Consider the following 24598-nt stretch of genomic DNA (forward strand, 5'->3'; position numbering starts at 1 on the left):
GGAAGATGCGGAAATGTCAGGGAATGACCACCACATATCCCTGGAGCAATATGGGCTTAGTTGCTAATGCTCCTAAAAACCAAATAACAACAATGGGGTATTGCCAATGATATAGAAGAATTCTGCTAGTTGGGAAAAGGAGATGATTATTCCTTTGTATAAGACAATGGTCAGGCTTCGCTTTGAGTACTACACTACATACAGGTCTGGGGCCCTTATTTTAGGAAAGATCTAGAGTTGCTTGAGTGAGTACAGGAAGGGCAACAAGATTGGTGAGTGGGGATGAAAGTGTTGTCTTATGAAGAAAGGCTTAAGTTCTTAAAATTTCAGCGGCTGGAGACTAGGCACCTGTGAGGTGATTGAGTTGTATAAGGCCTTGAATGGGTTGAGCAGGCTCAGTTCTGATAGGATTCTTCTCTCTTGCTCAGATTATGAATTAATATCTCCTGAGGGGGCATAAGTTCAAATTGAGGGAAGACAGTTATAGAATAGATGTGCAGAAATTTGCCTTTAGCCAGCAGGCAGTTGATTTCTGGAACAAACTTTCATGTCTTGTTGTGGAAGTTGAAAGCTTAAATAAATTCCAGGAGGAAGTGGATAAACATATAGAGGAAATGGATGACCATTGCCTTATACCTGCTTTTCCCTCCAGTGTAATACCTCCAAAAAGTTCTATTAAGTTCCTACCTCTATCCAAAACAGGAAAGCTGGTTGCATCTCTAGAAAGCATCTCTAGCACACTATGTTTACTCCCTGTGACAGACATTTAGTGTATACTGCATACTTTTTGCCTCTTGATGCGGGAATCTGTATGTGTTAGTGTGAACTCCCAGTGATGCTACAGGTTCTCTATGCTAGCATCACTGCAAGCCAATACTCACGGTCTAGGTTCTGGATTAACATACCATTGAAATACAGTGTTTGCAATTCACTGTGAGCGATCGTAACTCAGAAATGGGGATCTGGTGGTTGAAGCACCTGTGTTCAATACACTACTTTGGTTCTCCCTGCTTTGACAGGAGGTCCTGGGATGATCTGTCCAGAATCAGTTGGGGCTAGTGGGTTCACCTGAAGCTATGACATTACACTCATGGGTACTGGTCATGGACCAAGGACAAGGATTCGGGCTGGTGGAGATGGGGGTATGGTGCTTGGGTAGTCCTGGTGTCATGCTTCCAAGTGCATTTATTTTTTTGATTATAGTGGGCATCCTTAGGGCTCTGTGGTGGGTGGGGTGCTTAGGCACTGAACAAATGAAAAAACTGTGAATTCTTTATTGGACACCAACAGGGCCCCATATTTGATATTACCACTTCAGTAAAGAGACCTAGGAATGTCGAGTTACATCAGGAAGCCATATCAGGTCCAGGCCTTAGGTTCCTAGTTATTCAAGTGGTAGGAAAAATGTCACCAGTCTGTCAGACAGATCTGTTATTAGAAACATAAAGCAATGTGCATTCAGTGCAGTTCCTATAAACTATAATTGGTATTCCTCCAATAGAGGAATACCAATTATAGTTATCCCCCAGGTGCCTCCGTAGTCAGGTGGGCAGGAGCAGCAGTGTGTAGCACACGCTTCTTGATTAGACCGGGGTTCAAGCCCGTGACCACCAAATACGGAGGATACGGAAAGGTCAGGGAATGACCACCGCATATCCCCGGAGCAATATGACCTTAGTTGCTAATGCTCCTAAAAACCAAACAACAACAACAACAGTTATCTCCCATAAGAAATTGAACCCTTCATATAGTATATCTGAATGGGATTTTGTTGAAGGCTGAAGAGATCTACTCAGAGTTAAAATCACAGAGAGTGACAGAAATGAAGCGAGTATCTGCCTCACATTTGAATATGATTGATGACCATGCTTTGGGTTATAGGGTTTCTCCTTCCAAGCTGGGTTCTTTTTGTCTGCATATTTTTGTCACCTGGGTTCAGCATTTCATAATCACACCTTGATGATATCATTAAGTGGTTAGTTTCTCCTGTTTTTTTTTAGGGAATCTCATGGATATGATACTCTTTGGGTAGTGCAGCTGCCAGTGTGAGGGATATATAATAGAGCATATGCGCAAAAATAATGAATTCTACCTCTTAAATATGTGAAAAAATGTTTTTTTTTTTTTCGCATCTTCTAGTATGTTTCTGCCATTGATTGTTCTGTTTCCCTCCTCTCCTCTTCTCTTCTCGATTTGTTTACTTAGGATAGACGTTATGGGAGTGATCACTTCTCTGTGATATGTGCTCTGATTGAGAGAAGAACATGTTAGCCTTCAAAAATATCACAGTGGACGTTTGATAAGAATGATGGAAGTCTGATTGGAACGCCTTCTAACACAATGCCTTACACAGTTTGACATCACAGGAATTAGCCAGGAGCCTCTTGATGGTGCAGTGACGTACATTACAGAAGGTATTATCCATGTAGCAGCATTTGTGATTCTGAAAATATCTACATATTCTATCATTTCCAAAACTCTAGTGGAATTCAGAATGCATAGCAGCAAAAAAAAAAAAAAAAAAAAAAAAGTGTACACAACAAGTCATGGTGGATATGACCTTCTGATATACCACCACAGAAAATCTATTATCCTTTAAATTTTCACCTGCCAAAGCATGCTGTATATGGCATTAGTACTAAGAGTAATCTTTGATCCATTTTACTTCCTCCATAACACAGTCTACTAGCAGCAGCGTAGTCTGAGAGAGGATCGGGAAAATGAAGGAATAATATCCTCATACCCTTCGGTGATCCTAGATGCATAATGAATAGGAAATTGCAGTTTCAAATGCTTAAGGGAAAGATTTGCCAAAATCTCTGCAATGACTTCATTCTTCTTAGAGTTCTTTGTCTTCCAAATAGAAAACTGAAAAAACTTCTCTTCAACAAAAGTACTTGAACACCATAACAAGTCATTTATGCAAGAAGACCCAAGAGTGTAAAAGATTCTATAATTTTATTATGTTTATCTTCTCATCTTATTTTTTTAAATTAGAAGTAAAAAGAAAAAAAAATTGTAAAGTTTTTCAAACTAAACAGTTACTATTAGTAGTGGCAAATGTATAAGAAAGCAAGGTTATACAGTATCAGCCAAAAAAAACGAGAGAGAGAGAGAGAGAGAGAGAGAGGAGACACTTCCCATCTCATCTGACCATCCCTTCTAACACTTTGTCTAGTTCTTCCTTGAATTCATTCAAACTACTCACCTCTACTACACCAGTGGGAGTTTGTTCCAGCAGTCGACCACCTTGCATCTACCCTACAACCATCCTTCTTCAGTTTGAATTTATGTTCTGTCATGTGTAGTGTGAGAAAAGGAAGAATTCCATCAGAATTGAATTTACTCAATCCATTAAAAGCATTAAATGCCTCAATCAGGTGTTTAAGTTGTTCTTGCAGGTGCCTGAAGGTCTCCAGATGCTGCAATTTTCAAACTGAAGCCTTTCCTGGGTAGAGTACCTTTTTTTTTTTTTTTTTTTTTTTTTTATTATCTCTCACTAATTTCGTTGCTCTTCTCTGCTCCTGATTTCAATAAATCCTTGGCTTTCCTAAAACGGGGCCTACGGATCTGTTGCAGTGCTCAAGATGTGACCTGACTGTTGCCTTATACAATAGGATAATCACCTCCTTATCATGCTAGCAGAATTCCTATTATTATTGACAAAATACTCTATTACTCGATAAATAGGTTTATAGTCCTAGCCACACTTGATAATTTATTTTTTAATATAGCTAGAGATTTTGTAGGCTACTACGTAATATACGTAGAGCCTTTGTATTATTTGATCATGCTGCCATCATTATAGTTATAGAGTGAGTGTTATTGAAATTCAAATTTTTTAATTGTTGTAAATAGGTAGCTCTAAAGTTCAAATCACTTAGATTGGCATTAGTTGGATAATTTTGTTATATATTATAATTAATTTATAACTTTCAGGTGTAACAGTATAGCCTAATATATATAATACAAACTTTGTAGCATTTCAGTATTATTACTGTGTAACCAGTGTATCGATAAGAACATTAGAATTTTAATTATATATAATTAATAACATAAACTTCATAACATAACAGGTGCATGGTTGGTTGTTATTGTTATTTGGACATTAGCAACTAAGACCATATTGCTCCGGAGATATGCGGTGATAATTTCCTGACCTTTCCCCGTCCTCCGTATTTGGTGGTCATGGGCTCGAACCCTGGTCTGATCAAGAAGCTTGTGCTACACACTGGCCCACCTGGCTACGGAGGTGACAGGTGCATAGTTTTATTACTACATTATATTTATTTGTTTAGTGTGGTATTTTTTATTATATTGAATTTGAATGAAACTCATGCCTCGGACCAGTGCATGCCTCAGACCAGTGGGAGTGCTGTGGGTCTGGAGAGAACTGAAGGAGAGGGGAGTTGTCATCTGAATCATGGCCTTATGAACTGTACGGCTCGTTTGATGTTTGCAGAGCTGAATGGGACACAATATTGCCAAGGGATAATGGATATTTTTGTGTGTGTGCTTGATGTAAAGAGTGTGAGGATATTAGGCCAAATCAATGTTGTTATGGGCCTTTATGAGAGCTTGAAAAACAGGGTGAATGCACTCGAAGGAATTAAATTGGGGGTCTATCAAGCTCACAGCTGCCTATGTCAATGCCAGAGCTTGCACTTGATGATCAGGCAACACAGTGGCAACCTACAGGGCAGAATGTTCTGGTCCCACAGGAGCTAGTTGTTTCAATGCCTCTATTGTCAAGGAGATGGGAAATGTATTGTGCAAAAAGAATAGGTGGAATAGGACCAGGAGAAGCAAAAGTTCATGTTGTAGAGCAGATATAATCTTTTAAGGGCACAAAAGGTGATATTATTGAACACTTTGGCAGACTTACTTGACAAGTACAGGGCAATGTTGAAAAAAAATTTGTGAGTTAGGTTTAAATTGGAAAATGTCTGTAATTCTGCCCAGACATCATAGGAGGGAGTATATGAAGAGAGCCTTGTCAAACAATTTGGTACTGGGGAGATTGTGCAAGGCTTTTGAGATAGAGTTTTTCTCAGCATGGTCTGTGCTTGTTTCACAGGAGAGATTGCTTCTGCAGGGATGGGATACACTTAAATAGAAAGGGTGCAAGAACATTTTCTGATGCTATTGAGACCATGTTAGGTGGATTGGAAAACTGCTAGCTTGAGGGGGATACAGACTAATAGATGAAAAATAACTGCAGGCAGAGGTGAAAGTGATTCTTGCACTGCCTCTGTTGGAAAAGCAGCAGTCTGGAAAGCAAGGTGCCAGGGATTATGAGACAAGTAAATATATGAGTGCATGTATACTTGCATGGACACCAATGCTAGGAGTATAGTAAATAAATTTGATGAATTTGAAGTGCTGGTTGACCAGCACTTCAAATTCATCCACCAGATCTCTGAAATCCCAACAGTCTCTGCATTTAATGCAGAGATTGTTGGGATTTCAGAGATCTGGTGTCATTCAGGTATATAAGGGATGCAGAATTTGAATATGGGGAGTAAAATGTGTACAGAGAGGATTGGAGAGGTGTTATGTTAAGAAGCACATAAAATGTAAGGCAGTGCAACCAGTCATGGGTGGCAAGTGCAATTTTGAGTCAGTTTGGTGTGGCATAAGCATTGGGAAAGCAAAAATGATAGTTCTTTATAGCATTAAAGTTAAAAGGGGATGTTGGGAGATTATCCTTAGAGTTAACAAAAAGAAAAAAGAGGGAAATTAAATATTCAAGATTGCAGTTAAAGAAAGAAAACACATGCTGGGATGACAGGAAAATCATATATATATATATATATATATATATATATATATATAAAATAATATAAATGCCAATGCAAGCAACACTAAAGGCCACAAGGAAAAAATAGATTAACTATAGAATAAAGATTGAAGCCAGCAAATGGCAAACCGGAGTTAAAAACAAGACCATCTAAAGACTGAATAACAGAGATGGGTGTAATTTAAAGAACAGTATCGCGCAAAGCAGCAGATAACTAATTCTTAAATTGATATAATAATATAATATATAAAAGATTGTATTAAAGAGTAAAAACAGAAAACATCAGAGAGTTAAATAAACTGGATATGGCAAATACACCGAAGCGCGCAAAGCAGCAGCAACGGATACAAATGTAAATATATGTATATTTTAATTAATATGATAAATAAAAGTAAAGATGGCAGTTTGAAACTCCGGAAAGCTTAAAAAATTACATCAAAACGTCAAAAGAAAGTTACGATAGCCTACATCAGATAAAGACGGGAAAAATTTACTAAATACAGAACTCCGAAACGGGGAATAAAATATGAAAAATTAATAAATAATGAAATCTGATGTCAGCAAAATAAATATTGATGCTAAATCAGGTATTTCATCGGGGGACTACACCTGACATAGCATCAACGGACTGCGTTTCCATACTTGCCCATAGTTATGCAAGAGAAAATTTATAAATGTAAATAAACAAATATAAAATACAAATACAAATATAAACAAATATATTATATTTATATTTGTTTATATTTGTTTATTTACATTTATAAATTTTCTCTTGCATGACTATGGGCAAGTATGGAAACGCAGTCCGTTGATGCTATGTCAGGTGTAGTCCCCCAATGAAATACCTGATTTAGCATCAATATTTATTTTGCTGACATCAGATTTCATTATTTATTAATTTTTCATATTTTATTCCCCGTTTCGGAGTTTTGTATTTAGTAAGTTTTTCCCGCCTTTATCTGATGTAGGCTATCGTAACTTTCTTTTGACGTTTTGTTGTAATTTTTTAAGCTTTCCGGAGTTTCGAACTGCCATCTTTACTTTTATTTATCATATTAATTAAAATATACATATATTTACATTTGCATCCGTTGCTGCTGCTTTGCGCGCTTCGGTGCATTTGCCATATCCAGTTTATTTAACTCTCTGATGTTTTCTGTTTTTACTCTTTAATACAATCGTTTATATATTATATTATTATATATATATATTATTATATATATATATATATATATATATATATATACAGTAAACCCCCGCTATTCGCGGGGGTTACGTTCCTGAGAAATGCCGCGAATACCAAAAACGCAAATACTGAGTTATGGCTCCCATAGTAATAAAGGGGTTCCGTTCCAAAGTATGAAATATATAAGAAAAACTAGTCTAAAATTTTGTCTATTGTATGTATGTATTATATGTACTTTCATAATATGACCATTAGAAATGCAAGCATAAGGCATCGAAATGAAAATAAGAAACAATTTAATATTAAATGTAATATTTATTAGAAATTTCAAGCAAATCTTTCAAACCAGCACCTTTGCTAGCTAAAAAACTTATCCCGCCCGTGCTATCACCAGTTTCGCTAAAGTGTTGAGAAAGGAGTTTTGCCTTTTCACGAATGATGAGTGTACTTAACGGAATTTTATTTTGAGTTCGGTCTTCTATCCACAGATTTAAAGCCTTTTCCATTTTTTTCTAATTTAACATCACGAGTTACAGAGCAAATTTCTGAAGCAATTAGAGCGTTTTCACGGATACTACGGCAGATTTTTTCTTCCGATTTTTTGACTGATTGTACCGTTGACTCATTGATTTTATAATGTTTTGCCACTGAGGAAACACCTTCACCATTAGAAATTTTGTCTAATAACTAAATTTTATTTGCTAATGTCATCACCTTCTTTGATCTTTTCACTTTTATTGTTATTCGTAGCCATATTTTTGTACGGGTTAGAAAGAACTTGTCCACAATAAATTAACTTTCGTCAGTTAACACACTCGAAAAAGTCTGTTTTACACTGCGAAACGGTAGATTTATCACTTTTGTAAGCATATCAATTTATAAATTGATAAATTTATTCAATTTATAAGAATATAAATTAAAAGCAAACGACGAAACCTTCCATGACAAGCGCATAGCACATACTAAACAAGTATTAGCGAGAAACATCCACACTCGTGATTTTGTCACCCCTCTCTCCCCCCACCCACTGAGCGCTGTTTGACTAGGAAAGATAATTTTAGCTACGTCCATGTTTTTTTATGGCGGAAAATGTTCACGGCGCTTTAAAATTCACATTTTTTTAGATTTCATTTTATATTAAATCAGCGATCACGAATACGCGAAACCGCGAATACAGATACCGCGAATAGTGGGGGTTTACTGTATATATATATATATATATATATATATATATATAGATATATGATATCTCTATATGTCTCAAAAATACACGACATAACTTCAGGAATGAGTTCCTCATATGTAGACAATAAAAATATTTTATATCAACATAGTTCTGGAAATGCTTGGTTCCCGAGTTATTAACCGGAATGTCTTATCTCCCGCAGGTAATTTCCTTCATCACAAGGTACTGACAGAACCTGATGGTTTTCCATTCCGACCATGTACTCAAATCAGGAGCAAGCAGATATGCACTTTATATATGGTTTGGCGGACGGCAGTGCTCTGGATTCTCGTTGTTTGTACCAAGAAAAGTTCCCAGAATGAAGATGTCCAGACAGGAAAATGTTTGAAGGTATCCATCGCCGTCTTTGTGAACATGCGACCTTTACACCTTGTGCTGCCGACAGAGGATGACCAAGATCTACGACTCCTGAAGTAGAGGAGATTTTGGATGTTGTGCATGTCACTCCTGGAATCAGCACATGCAGAATAGCAATGCAACTGGCTGTTCAACATTCAACTATTTGGAGAGTGTTGCGAGAACACCAACTGTATCCTTACCATCTGTGACGGGTACAATGAAGCCAACGGGAATTTGACATCGTCTTCACGAGTCCATGAGACATCGATGTGAGGCCTGTATTTTGAACAATTACTATAAGGTGATGGGAACAGTTAAGTGTCATAGACAGACCTTCAAAACTGGGAAACCAAGCATTTCTAGAACTATGTTGATATAAAATATTTATATTGTCTACATATGAGGAACTCATTCCTGAAGTTATGCCGTGTATTTTTGAGACACCCTGTATATCAGCAGAAAGTATGGAGGAAAGACAAGACATGGTGGGAGTGGAGAGAGAGAGAGAGAGAGAGAGAGAGAGATAGAGATGAATGGGATTGATAAAAGACAAGAGGAGTTGAAAGGAGGATGATATTTTTTTATTTTTTTTTTTTAAGGCATGTCAGCAACCTAGATCATATTGTCCATGAGTTTAATTGCATTTTGCCCAGGCTGAAAAACCAAGAATAACTCATGGGGAAAAGCCTGTTCCCTCCCTTTAAGATCATTTAACCCAGTTGATGAGGACTTTAGAAATTCCTCCAATCATTGACAGGAATTGAACCTCTCTAATTGTAACGAGTGCCACAACACTATTCTGTCAAGGAGCACTTACAGTGGTTAGAGAGAGAGAGTACACCATGGGTTCCTCTGCAGCATAACCATCTCAAACTGTGAATGCCATAGTCTCACTTAATATTCCTAGGATTTACTCTTATAAAATGTTTCCAATCATCATATGTGACAAAAATAATTAGAAATCCACAGAACCTGTAAATGAAAGAACATAATGTTATTTGTAGTCTTCTCTTTCTTCCACTTTCTCTTCCTTCTTATTTATTTTTTATTTTTTTTTTAATGTTTTGTTCCCTTAAAATTTTGGGCTGCTATAGTGTATACCTGCTGCTCAGGAAAAAACCCTATATGGCTGTTTAATTTCTTTTGTGTGATTTCATCAATTCTGGCATATTATTCCTAGTATTATGCCAGAGGCTTTAGCCTCACTATGAAATGATTGTTGTGATTTTTTTTGTAATGTGAGTGAAATTCAGCAAATGCTCAGAATGTTTTTAAAAAACTTTTGAATTTTTTAAAGTGATATTTCAGTACTTGTACTTTGTTTTCCAATTCCAATGTATAAACAAACTTCATTGCTAGGATGATTTATTTTTGATATTAGATTTTTCTATAAAAGCTAATCTGTATGCTTTTTTTTTTTTTTTTTTGTATATAGATCTTGAAATTATGCAATTCGGTAGTGGAATGTGGAAAAGCTTTCATCAATTCCAAAAAGTAAGGATAGTACTTTTTGATATGATACAATTGCCTGTCTCACAATTAACACAGAAAATATTTGAAAAAAAAAGTGAATTTTCTTTTTAAGTTTTGAATTTTACTTCAGTATTTATTGGGTGCATTATTATATATCAGAGGTTCTCAAAGTGTGGGGTGCATAATTGATTTTTTGGTGTGGGGAATTTATTGTTTTCGTGAAGCACTTTTTTTTTAACAAATACAGGCATACCTCGATTAACGAATAGGATGCGTTCCACGAAATTACTTCGTTAAGCGAAACTTTGTTTTCAGAGGTAAAAATACTATGGCCAGAATAGGGATACGTTCCTACGTAAAGAAAATGAAAAGCTTTTTTTTCGAACAAAGAAAAGTTTTATTAAATAAACAGTCAACTTACATACAAAGTGAAATCACATTTTAAAATATGAGGTTAAAGTTGATTGTTTATGCTTTTTTTCTCTTTCATTTAACAATTGCCTATACGGAGTTATTGCATTTAGCACTGATCGCTTAACTATAACACTTCTTCCTAAATCAGGATCATTTTCACTAAAAAATTTTAAAACGTTTTCAATGTCATTTAAGCACCTTTTTAAATTTTTGGTTGTTAACACTTTTTCGGCAGGAACTTCTTTAACTTCGCCTTCATTATCTTTGTCTTCGTTGCTAACAAGGTTTTCTAAATCTTCCACTGAAAAACCATCATCTTCTGCATTTAATAAATTTCTAACATCCTCTTCATCGACATTTTCGAAACCTATTGATTGAGCCATCTGGATAACTTAATTTCTAATTTCTTGGATGTTATTTTATTCTTCTAGTACAACTTCTGGCCATATTTTGCGCCAAACTCCATTTAAGCATTTCTTAGTGACTTCTTTCCAAGAACTATCAATGTTTTCAGTTGCGTTTTTAATGGTGTAGTTTTTCCAAAAAGTTTTAACTGTCATTTCCTCTTTATCCTCTAGTTCAGTTAAACTGCTTAATGTTCGACGCAGATAATAAGCTTTAAATGATGCTATTACTCCCTGATCTAATGGTTGAATCAGGGAAGTTGTGTTTGCTGGAAGAAACACAACTTTGACAGGAATGCATGTGTCCAACGTGTTAAGATCAGTAGGATGTCCCGGAGCATTGTCTAACAACAAAAGAGCTTTTTCTTCAAAGTTGTTTTTTTGACAATACCGTTTTACTCCAGGACAAAAGTGGTTAACAAACCAATCAGTAAATAACTCCTTGGTAACCCACGCTTTTCTATTTGCTTTCCATATTACAGGTAAATTCATTTTAATGTTACCTTTTAACGCCCTCGGGTTTTCTGAATGGTAAACTAATAACAATTTTAATTTATAATCGCCAGAGGCATTTGATCCAAAGAGTAACGTTAAACGGTCTTTGGCTGCTTTGAACCCAGCAGCTGATTTTGATTCAATAAAAATGAAGCTTTTTGTTGGTAGTCTTTTTTACAGAACAAACCGCTTTCGTCAACATTGAACACCAAATTTGGTGGAAATTTTTCACGTTCAGTTATTTCCTTTAGTTTTCCTGGAAACTTATTTGCAGCTTCAACATCTGCACTTGCAGCTTCTGTTAATTTTACACTATGAATCCTGGCCCGTTTTTTAAATTTCTCGAACCAACCACGAGAAGCTCCAAAGGTTTCCGTAATTTCTTCAGTTTGTTTAGATTTCAGGTAATTAAACAAAAATAATGCTTTTTCTTGAATCACCATTTGACTTAAAGGCAAATGACGTTGTGACATATCATCTATCCACAAACTTAACATTTTCTCCATTTTTTCTAAAATTGGATTCCTTAAGCGAGTTAATTTTGCCTCTGTAACATCTGTACAATTCTGAGCAGACTGTTTTATTTTTTCTGATTGACTTAGTATGGTTGTTAAAGTTGATTGCGCTAATCCTAAAGAATGTGCCACATCGGATTTTCTTTCGCCGCTTTCAACACGTCGTACGATATTTAGTTTAGTTTCCAAAGAAATTGCTTTTCTTTTCTTTGATTCTGACATTTTAATTAACTAAAACAAAAATATTTCTATTCAAATTTACAAAATCTATGTTATGTAATGCTACAAAGAACCTACGTCGATTATTGTAATGCGCCACACTGAAACAACGTCAATCATGTAAACAACAACTAAATTAGGCGATTGACACGCAAAACTGTTATAACAGATACACCCGCAACTCGGGAGTACGTAACGAGTCGCCGTCAGTCACCAATCGGATGATTGTCGGGCGTTGGCCTTAAATTGGAATATTTTTTTATGTTAAATGGGGCTTGAAATTGCGGACTTCGTTATATCGAGGCTTCGTTATCAGAGGTAACGTTAACCGAGGTATGCCTGTATATATATTTATAGCATAATTTTATGTCAGATCTGTTCATTTGCACTTGTTCTGGAACTTGGGGGCGGGGGAGGTCTGTGAAATTTATGAAAAATTTTAAGGGGCTCAAGTTATAAAAGTGTGGAAACCCTCTGGTATTTATTCATAAAGTGCCTATTGCCTTCACAGTGTCCATCTACACAAAATAACTTGACTCCTGGTAGATGGATCTTTTCCTATTTTATATTTGGTGCTTTAGCAAGATTTATTGGGCCATCCTAATTTTCATTAAAATCAAACAAATAGAAATCTAGCAATTGTTATCTCTTTGTCCATTCATTCAAATGAAATTACTTTCCTCTCAATGGATGGATTTCCACGAAATATTGTACTTGGCTCTTTCCAGAACAATTTGTTGAACCCTCCCAGATTTCATTAAAATTGGACCAACAGATATCCAGGATTTTTTTTTTTTTTTTTTTCTTACATACACATAGTACAGTCAGTCCCCGTATAGCACGATAGTTGTGTTCCTAGAAACCCTCATGCAATATAAACAAACAGGCCCTATGGGAAAAATAGGGTTAGGTGCCGACCACCCAAGATTTAACACACATTTGTAACCAAAACATTACCAAACACAATAAATAATCGTAATAAAATACTTATGTAATAAAATATTGCTAATGCTTTTGCTTCTATCATAAGAAATCTTGTTTTTTGTTTGATTTTCTATCCAAACAGATGACAACCGTTCCATCTCTTCCAATTTTTTGTGTCTTAATCTAATGGATTTTAATTACACTTTGAGTTGTTCCTGCTATGAAAGTTGTTTTTATTTTCTCTGCATTCTTTGTAATTCTCGGCGTCACCTCATTTAGGCCTGTAGCACATGCAATATCACATGGTCTTTCATTTTGCTCAAAGCGTTTCACAATTTCATATTTTTTCTCTATTGACAGAGGCGGACTGGCCATAAGCCTTACCGGGAAAACCCCGGTGGGCTGGAGGCCGGTGTGATTTTGGCCATAAACCATAGTATGAGGCCACTATAAATTTTCCCGGGTAAGAATTTTTGACCCAGTCCGCCTCTGTTTATCGATATTGCTTTTATTTTTCTCTCTGAATCTGCAGTGTCTTCACCAGAATGCTTCCTTTTCACACCTTTTAAGTATTTTACTCATTTTTAGGGAATAAAGCACATTTACAAAACGAGGAGGTACACTTGATACACATAAACAAAGCTGCGTGTGTGTAGCAACTGAATAAACAACACCGTAAAGGCAGAGATACACTATTAACACCTCACATTTTACTAAAGCACATTTCTAGGGGTTACTACCATAAAACAATAAAAACAATTTCCGGTTGCATTTCTGCTAGTGGAATCTGTTTATAAACTGGTAGTAAACTCGATCTAATTGCATTTGCGATAAATACCAATAGCTGGAATTGTGTTTTACGTTATTATGGTGAAATGTGTTTCCCTTTCACTGATATAAAAAACATAAATACATTTGCAGAATCTTCTCTTCATTCCTATTGTGTTGTGTTTGGTTGGGGTGATTCTGCGTTCGACTGCCATTTCTTGTAAACACAAAGGTGAATCGTGCATCCGGTTCGTGTTATATAAGATATCGTTCCCCTATTTATAAATCGTGTATGATCGAATTCGTGTAGTGTAAACATGTGTTATACGAGGACTGACCGCTAAAAAGTTTCTCTAGCCTCTCTTAGAAGGAATGCTGGAAATTTGTAAAAACCAATTTATTTTTCAACCTAGTCCCCTCCTCACTTAAGTCAACCCACTTTCCCTCACGAACCACCAACTTTCATAACCTGCTCAAATAAAATTCAGAAGATTTTGTCTCAAACCAGTCATCGACTGCATCCATCAATGCTTTCATTGTCGAATTTCCATCCTTTCAAGTTAGTGTTAGTATTAGTAATGGCCGCATGGTGCAAGAAACCCTATGGTCTATGCTGCACCAGCCAAAAAAAAAAAAACCGAATGAAACAATGATAATAAAAAAAAAAAATAATAATAATAATTATTAAAAGAAAAGGAAATTAAACCTGTCATCCTATGTGCTTCCGTGACTCGAAGATACTATCAAATGACCTTTGAATTTCCCCAAGCTGTCAGCCTCTGCCACCCATGTAGGCAACTTATTCCAGTAATTTATAACTCGCTGGCTAAAATAAAACTTCCTGCAGTCCAATCTAAACATTTCCCCCCATAACTTGAATTTATGTCCCCTAGTTCTAGCATCATTTATAATCTTGAAAATTTCATCCTCATTCATATTACTGATGCCTCTCAGAACCTTAAACACCTCAATCAAATCTCCTCTAAGGTGACTAGTTTGCAAACTCTGCAACCCACATATTCGAAGTCTTTCTTCTTAAGGATGCCCTTTTGCCGATCTCACCAGCCAAGTTACCCGTCTTTGCACCCTTTCAAGAAGCTCGATGTCTTTCTTTAGGTGGAGTCTCCATACTTGAACACAGTATTTCAAGTGTGGTCTAACAAAAGCCTTATATAACGGGATTATTACGTCCCTATCTCTACTTGCAAAAGTTTGATAAATCATCGATAGGACACCATGGGCCTTCCTTGCAACCTGTTTACAATGCTCAGAGAATTTCATGTCTGACCGTATCATAACACCCAAGTCCCTTTCCTCCAGTACTGGGTTTGGTTGAACTCCACCAAGTGAATAAGTTATTTTGGGGATTACTGTTTAATCCAACAAAGTGTAATACCTTACACTTTGTCGGATTAAAGCATAGCCGCCATTTTTCTGACCATTCCTGAAGTCTATCTAGGTCTCTCTGAAGAAGCTCAGGTTGACAGTGATCATTAACTACTCTACCAATTTTAACATCATCTGCTAATTTAGACATTGTGCCCTCTATCCCTTCATCAATGTCGTTTATGAAAATTAAAAACAACAGTGGTCCTAATACTGATCCTTGGGGAACCCCACTTCTTACATCAACCCAACCTGAGGAATAGCCATTTATCACAACCCTCCTGCCCTGAAGCCATCCTGCTATACATCTAAGGATTTTCTCAGTGATTCCCACCTGTTCCAGCTTATAAAGCAACCGTTCATGTGGGACTGAGTCAAAAGCTTTGCTGAAATCTAAATAAACAATGTCGAAATTGTTCCCTAAATCCAGCTCGTGAGTGACCCTTTCAAAATAGCGAACCAGATTTGTTAAACATGATTTTCCCTTTACAAAACCATGCTGAGTATTCTTGAGAATTTCAATTCTATCCAAATGATCCTGAATTCCACCCTTGAGAATTGCCTCCATGATTTTCCCTACCACTGAAGTCAGACTGACAGGTTGATAATTTCCCACTTCACTCTTAGAGCCACCCTTATGTATGGGAGATATATTGGCACTTTTCTAATCCAAGGGAATCGCATAATTAGCCTCAGTGGTTCAATGCACTCACTGCCGCCTCCCTTAAGATTATAGGGTATATTCCATCAACTCCAGGAGCCTTACTGGCTCCTGTAGGCTCGAAAGTTTTTTCATTAAATAATCTTGCGAAATTTCAATATCATTAATTACATATTTTTCAACTTCACTCCCACAATTTCCCATTGCCACAAAAGGTTTTTCATTTGTAAATATCAATGCAAAATAACTGTTGAGTTCATCTGCAACGGCAGCTGGTGTATTTAATACTATCCCCCTTCCCCTTACATAAAGGTGCGATCTGGTTTGTCCTGCTCTTCTTGGCATTTATATATGTGAAGAATTCCTTATCCCCCCCTTGCTCTGTTTGCTAGTGATTTCTCATAAACTGCCTTTGCCTATCGAACCTTTTCTGTGGCTCTATTACAGATCATTTTGTAGCTGTTATAGGCTTCAGTACTTTTTATTGCTCTGTATTTCCATGCCACCTTTTTCTGCTCAAGTAATATGGCAATTTCACTATTCATCCAACTTGGAACCCTCCTCATGGAGTATTTTTTTAATGGAAAATACGCATTCAAGCCATCTCTGATTAATGTTTCAAAAGCATACCACAGTTCAAATGTATTCATTCTCAGTGCGATATCTACCCAGTTAATAGAGGCCGTGTAGTACCTTAAGGCATCGTAATTTCCTCTTTCTGAAATTAAAACCCATTCCTTTGCCTTTTACTGCTGCTACCTCTCTCATCATCATCCACCGTAGAACTCGTGATCACTTCCTGCTACTGGTTCCTCTACTGTCAGCCCTATTATGTCATCTGATTCATGGGTGATGATAAGGTCTGGGATATTCTTTTCTCTAGGAAAAAAATCGGTCGGAGTTTCCTTCCCATTTACTCCAATCAATTAAAGGCAAATTGAAATCACCCATAATAAGACATTGACGTGTACTTGCCCATTCCATTTGCATGTAGAGGCTTTCGTCATAATCTTCACAATCACCTGGTCTGTAGATTACTCCTACTCGCATTATACCTTTGTTTCCAACTATCTCACACCATACAGATTCTATACTAGCATGTGAAACGTCTGAATCCGGGAAAGCTATCGTCGCACTCAGGCTGCTTCTGATAAGAAGCATATCCCACCACCCCCTTCTATCTACTTTATCCTTCCTAAATACATTATACAAGCCATACTGAAACTCATAATCCCCAATTTCCGGGTGGCACCACGTCTACTTAAGCCCTATTATGTCTGCATTACTTGTTTTAACCAGCAGTTCGAATTCTCTCATTTTATTGATGACACTTCTAACATTACTATATAAACAATTAAGACTTACTGTTCTTGTATATTTAACACAACCCTTGAATTTTTTAGGCTCTCTTCCCTGGCATTAGCTACCTGCTCACTTGAAACGTTTCTGCCCCCAGAACATCTAGATAATGTGTCCAGCTGGGGTAACAGATAAGAACTCTTGAGGTATGTGCAAGGGTTACTTTGACCAATATTATCAGATAAACGTGTGTCAGTATTACCCACATCCCCCCTAACTAGCAGTTTCTCTGAACCTTTAAGGTATCCTCAGTAATACTGGCAAAACATTTGCACCATCTTTCTTTAAGTGTATCCTGTCTCTACAAAACAAATTCCTTCTACCTACAAGTGTGGGCCATGCTGATAGAAATTTCCCCCTTAAAGCCTTGCAGAGTCCTTCAAGTCTTGAGTTAATCCACAAGGCTTTTAACATATAATACCTCCTATCGTGTCTGGACAGAATTACAGACACATAGTCATTGTGGCCTAGCTCACGGCATTTCCTCAGCATGTTCCTGTATTTTTCTAACAAATCATCAAATCGTGTACGTTTAATGCCATTAGTCCCCACATGAATAATAATATTCTTTTTACTAGCTTTAAAATCTGACAATCTGTTGGTGACATCATTAATAATTGCTCCTGGCAGACATACCCTGGTTCTTTTTTTTTTTTTTTTTTTTGGTAGTTGTTGGCGCATCGGCTTCTGTGGCCATAATGCACCTCCCAAGGTTTTTGCAGTACTTTGATCCAAGCCCGAGGCGGGATTTGAACCCACGACCTTTGGGTTGCCAGGCAGGCACTTTACCCACCCGGCTAGCCCAGTCGGCACCCTGGTTCTACTCCACCTATCCTTATTACAAAAAATATTCCCCATTTCCCTGACAATGAAGTCCCCTAATAAAACAATGTCCTTTTTAACCAGAGTAGTTTGCACTTGGTTTTTCTGTTTTAACGCCCGAATCGGGTGTGCATCATTTGGTAGATTGCTGGAGTCTTGAGTCTGTGACGAGCTCCCAGATGCATTATTCTTGAGGCCAAGCACCCGTTTTTGCACGCACTCAAATTGTTCCATCAGTGCACCAAATTGTAATTTAAGATCGGTGCACTCCTTAAATCGATCACAAAGAAAAGAATCCCCAGGTGAGCTATGATTAGTCATCAGGTCGACCTTGGAAAACATTCCACAGGTTCTGCAATGGATTAAATCATGACTCACCCGTAAATCGTCATCGGCTATTTCTGTGTGAGTCACGATACCCTGTGATGTGTTTAAGGCAGATCTTGTAACTACCATTAGAAAATTAGCTAAATATCAATGAAAATTAACTTTAAAGTATTATTTCTTCTATAATATTATTAAAATCAAACTGTTACAGGAAAACCTGTACCGAAATAATCCAACAATATCTAAATAAATCAAATATTTAAAAGCACTAATCAACAGTCGTCCAGTCCAATCCACTTAACTGAGGAGCCCTGACAAAGCATGTCCGCTCACCTCGAATGTTCTTTTTGAGATTCAAAAATAGAAAATAGTTTGATGGAGCCAAATCCAGCCAGTAGGGCAGATGATGTAATAGCTTGAACCCACAGTCACAGTGTTGCTTGAAACACAGATGTTGTATGCAGCGGTGCATTGTCATGATGCAAGATGGTTCCTTTGGTCAATTTCCCCCATGTCTTGAGCTTCAATTTTTCATGGAAATATTTCAGTAGGTTAGAATAATACTCTGATAGTGACATTTCGTTTCAGCTTATCAACCATGAACACTCCTTTTGCATCCCAAAGACAAGTAATGATTTTCCCAGTCAACTTCTGCACTTGAGACTTTTTAAATGGGCGAGAAGAGGGATGTTTTTGCTGTGTTGGTTATTCTTTTGTTTCAAGATCATAGTGTTTCAAGGTAATGTTTCAAGATCAAGTTTTGTCCATAGTGACATACCACCCCTTAAAACTGAGCTTCATTAGCTTCAAAATGCTGCCCAATCTCATGACAACATTTTAATCTTTCCCACTTCTGATATCTGCCTTCAGTGCTTTAGGGACCCACCTCCAAGAAACCTTCTTCATTCTTAAATCATTCATTACAGTATTGTTAGCTTGCTTATTGAGAGATGTTGAATGTTGCCTCAATGTGCTTTAGTGTTATTCTGTGGTCTTGCATGATCAGGTCATGAATGGCATCCACTAAAATTGCAGGTATTGACATGGTAACAGGCCTCCCACTATGATGTACATCTTCAACACCATTCTCATCCATGCTTAAATTCTGCAGCCCTGTTTTTGGCCCTGAGGAACAGGACGACCCTGTTTTTGTCCTGGCTATGGAGAACAAATTCATCTGGTGTTTGCTGTTCTTCATCCCGAATTTCTTTTGGTGATATTCTTTTAAATTAAGGTACTTTGTGATTGCGTGATGCTCGATTCTCTCAACAGTCGCAATCTTCATTCACCTTCCACAGTATAATGCCTTTTTAAAGAAGAATATAGTTACAAACCTGAAAAAAAAATTTCTGTGAACACACGAAAAGAGTCACAGATTGGCAATATTGCAATCTATATTGGGCTAAAAACTTTTCAGCCCACCCCGATATAGCTGATGGCTGAATATTATAGTTGTTGCTATGCACTGATTGGAGGAATGAATGGTAATATGGAAGATGTGCAAAAGCAAAATGTTCATGTTTCGTATGTTAAGTAATTTCTTTTTACTTTTTTTTTTTTTTATAAATCATGAATTACTACTATTTGCTAATGCATCTGAAATGTAATGCGCTGCATACATTAACTAGCTTTTTATATTAATGAACAATTAGGGGTAGAATTTTTTTCAGCCTGGACTGTACTTGTTAACAGGAGAGATTGCTTCTACAGGGATGGGATACACTTAAATATAAAGGGTGCAAGAATTTTTGCTGATGCTGTCGAGGCAGTGTTAGGTGGGTCGGAAAACTGCTCGTTGAGGGGGATACAAGGACTAATAGATTAACAGTAGCCACTGGCAGAGGTGGAAGTGATTCTTGCACTGCTTCTATTGAAATGAGCAGAAGCCTGAAAAACAAGATGCAGGATATTTCAGAGACTGCTGGGAGTCATTGCGGTACAAGTAAACACATGGGTTGTGTTAGGGTAGCAAGAATAGAAACAGGTGCATGTATACCTGCGTGTACACCAATGCTAGGAGTTTGGTAAATAAATTTGATGAATTTGAGGTATTGCTCAAAACATCAAAGGCAGATATTGTTGGGATATCAGAGACGTGGTGTCACACAGATGCAGATCTGGAATTTGGGGAATACAATGTGTATAGAAAGGATAGACAGGACAGGAGGGGAGGAGGGGTTATGCTATTAATTAAGAAACACATAAAGTCCAAGGAAGTGAAGCCAGTCGACATCAATGGACAGGGCAGTGTCGAGTCAATTTGGTGTGACATAAGGATAGGGAAATCAAAATTGAGAGTAGGAGTGTGCTATAGGCCTAATGACTCTGATGAGTATAATAAGATATTGTACAGGGAAATAGAGTGGGCCAGTAAATCAGAGAGTCTTATAATGGGGGATTTTAATTTCCCAGATACTGACTGGAATTTGTGGGTTGGTCACTCGCACACTAGCAAGGCTTTTGTGGATTTATTGGATGATTGTTTTCTACATCAGCATGTTTGTGAGGCAACAAGAGGGAGCAATAATCTTGATCTGATTATCAGTAGTGATTCTTCATGCATTAAGAATCTGCAGATAAATGAACCACTAGGTGGCAGTGATCACAGTGTGTTGAAGTGGGATTTACTCAAGGAGGTAACTACCATCAGAGGTAAAGGGAAGGGTTTTTGTTTTCGTAAAGGCGACTATGATGGTCTGAGACAGTATTTAAATTCTATACAGTGGGATCAACTGATGATGTTACCAACAGCAAACTCAAAATGGGAAGCATTCAAGGAACTAATCTTGGAGGCTACCAGGCTTTACATACCAACTAAGAAATATTGTTCAAGGTTTAGGCCTAAATGGTTGTCAGATGAACTAATGAGACATGTGGCAGAGAAGAAAAATGCATGGGATACATACAAATTAATGGGTGACATGGAAGCCTATGATAGATATAAGTTGGTCTGTAACCAAGTCATAAAGGAGATTAGGCAGGCAAAGGCAGACTACGAAAAATCCTTGGCAAAGGATGCAAAGAAAAACAGAAAAGAGTTCTTTACATATTTGAACTCGAGAAGGAAAGGGATGAATCAGATTGGTCCACTGGATATTGATGGTTCAACAGTTGAGGATCCTGCTCAGGTGGCTAACAATCTAAACGAGTATTTTGCTTCTACATTCACGCATGAGGAGTTATTCAGGAAGGAGAATGATGTAGGTAAAGTAAACATTGGCAGTGAGCTGGATGATTTTGTAATAACTGAGAGGAAAGTGGAGGAGAGATTGTTGAGGATAAACATAAAAAAGTCACCTGGGGTGGATGGGATCTATCCAGTTATATTAAGGAGACAGCAAAGGAAGTAAGCAAACCCCTAGCCATAATTATGAGAGCTTCTTTGGACTCAGGGGAGGTACCCATAGACTGGAGATGTGCAAATGTAACCCCAATTCACAAAGGAGGATCAAAGGCTGACACAGGTAATTATAGACCTGTTAGTTTAACTTCTGTTCCAGGTAAATTAATGGAGGCACTGGTTAAAGAAGCACTGCAGGCTCATCTACACAAGAATTCAGTTATAGCTCAGACGCAGCATGGGTTTGTTAAGGGCAGGTCTTTCCTGACCAATTTGATTGGATACTATGATGTAGTCACAAAAGAACTGGATGCAGGGAATAACTTTGATATTATATATTTGGATCTTAGAAAGGCTTTTGATACTGTTGCACATGGAAGACTGCTGCACAAATTGGAGCAGTGTGGCATTGGAGGCAAATTGCTGCTATGGATAAGGGGATGGTTGAGTGGCAGAAGACAGAGAGTGGTAATCAATGGACACTGCTCAACGTGGACTAATGTTATTAGTGGAGTTCCTCAGGGTTCAGTGTTGGGTCCGTTGTTGTTTTCGGTGTTTATGAATGATATTGATGATGGGATATCAAGTTTAATGTCCAAGTTTGCAGATGATACAAAGGTTGGCAGGGTTGTTAAGGACACTACTGATGCTATGCTGCTGCAACAGGATCTGGAAAGGTTGAACAGATGGGCTGAGAGATGGCAAATGAAGTTTAACATTGACAAATGTAAAGTACTACATATGGGAAACAGTAACCCGAGCAACGTATCAACTCTGCGGTACTACACTGACAGTGGTGGAGAATGAAAAGGACCTGGGGGTAATTGTGCAGGCAGATATGAAGTTCTCTGAGCAGTGCAGACGAGCTGCAAGAGTAGCTCATGGTGTCTTGTCAGTGATATACAGGAATTTTTCTAGCAGGGATAAGGAGGTGATTATTCCCTTGTATAAGGCAATGGTTAGGCCACATCTTGAGTACTGTATACAGGTCTGGAAGCCTCATTTCAAGAAGGATGTAGAGCTGCTGGAACGGGTACAGAGAAGGGCAACAAGATTAGTGAATGGAACAAAGGGTTGCTCTTACGAAGAAAGGCTTAAGTTTTGCAAATTACAGAGTCTGGAGACTAGGCACCGGTGAGGTGATCTGATAGAGGTGTATAAGGCTTTGAATGGTTTGAGCATGCTCAATGCCAATGGGATTCTTCATCTTGCTCAGAATAATCACCTCAGAGGGCATAAATTCAAATTGAGGAAGGACGGATGTCGGATATATGTGCGGAAATTTGCCTTTGGCCAGCGGGTGGTTGGTTGGTGGAACCGACTTCCATCACTTGTTGTTGAAGTTGATAGCCTAAAAAAATTTAAAGCTCAACTGGACAGGTATTTCGAAAGAACGGAGGGGTGAAATGGGAGTGGTGTGTGTTTTTTTTTTTTTTATTTGGCTGATGCTGAATAAGCTTGCTTTCTTGCATCATATGCCTCTACTAATGCTAATGCTAACAATAGATGCTATGATTTGCATTTTCCTTTAGATTAATTTTATTTGTATTTGCAAAAGTGTGTAAAAAAAGGAGAAACGAAACACTTTATTACGCAAAACCTAAGAGCATCTGTATACATTTATACTCTATGAAGTACAATAATGATGTATATATAATGCATGAAAAATTCATTTGTTCCCATGGGAAATGTATTTGTCATTAAGCTAGAAAGCTGTAAATCACAAAATATACTTCTACGTATAGACTAGGGATTAACAAACAAGTAATAGACTGGCCTACAGATGGAGTCTGAGATGAGCCTACAGATGGAATCTGAAAAGAGGAAATGCTTTACTGTGTGAAACTCAGGAGCATATATGTGATACATTAATAATGTGAAGTATAAGTTAAGCCCACGTGTATGATTAAGCTATGTAAATCAAAAATTTGTTATTGTTGCAAAAATATGCGAATATTGTGTGTAATTAACACTATCAACAGATAATATAATTTGACTGGCCTTTTTAAAAATTACAGATAAATATTATAAACATTAATTTTTTTCCATTATAAGAAATGAAAATGAACAAAACAGTAATTAATTATGATAGACTCAGATGTTCATTCTTCATAAAACAAAAGAATATTCTTTGTCTGTTAAGTCACAGTTCTAACAGGCAAATACAGTTTCTGAGCAGGGCATACAAATTTAAATGAGATGTGAATAGATGTTCAGTTCTTATTGCTTAAAATTCAATTAGAACTGAACATCTGTTTACCTCAAAATCTCTTTAGTGACAAAAATAAAGCACTCTCATCATATTTAAAAGCCATCAATGTTTACCACAACATCTAATATTTTTTTTTAATATATGTAACGGAAGTATACAGTTAAATGTTTTCACTGGGTATTTAAATAATACAGCTAAAGTGTTTTAAAAAGTACATAGCTAAACATTTTAAAATCCTGTATATTCACTACATAAATCGCTTTCTACATTAACAACCTAAGAAATGGCCTAATATAACCATAGTGGAAATGCATCAATAAACTAATAGAAACTTAAAATATCAATTTCAGTTACTTAAGGCCCGATGTTTTAGTTTTTCTATTTTTAGATGTGTGGCAGACTTCATTACAGTCAACTGAACTTTATTATTTTTTTGTTTGTAGTTTCTGTACTTCATTATGTTCAACAATGCATTTTATAGTTAACTCTGATTCAAAACACAGTTTCATCTAATGATAAAGTTGATTCACTGGCATCTTGCTTTTTGTCTGTCTTCTGTTTACAGTCTTGGTAAATTACCTCCTACCATAATTTAAAAATTATGGTAGGGAAGTGATTTTTTTTTTCTATATCAGATATTTAAAAAAAGATTTTAAAATTTTTGAAATATATTTAAATCAACTTTTTTTTTTAAATTACAGAATTTTT

The 24598-nt window shown here is 36.9% G+C and overlaps 1 protein-coding gene across 1 annotated transcript in view; it reads left to right on the plus strand.

Annotated features, from left to right (window-relative positions):
- The window catches only part of CenB1A (Centaurin beta 1A), an 806494-nt gene that overhangs the window by 25904 nt on the left and 755992 nt on the right, over nucleotides 1–24598 (plus strand). Inside the window, exon 3 of the mRNA XM_090384002.1 lies at nucleotides 10007–10065. Coding sequence (XP_090240128.1) covers nucleotides 10007–10065 — 59 coding nt within the window. The remainder of the gene's footprint in view (nucleotides 1–10006; nucleotides 10066–24598) is intronic.

This window comes from Mastigoproctus giganteus, chromosome 10 (genome assembly GCF_048544385.1).
Source record: "Mastigoproctus giganteus isolate SK-2022 chromosome 10, ASM4854438v1, whole genome shotgun sequence".
Taxonomy (NCBI): domain Eukaryota; kingdom Metazoa; phylum Arthropoda; class Arachnida; order Uropygi; family Thelyphonidae; genus Mastigoproctus; species Mastigoproctus giganteus.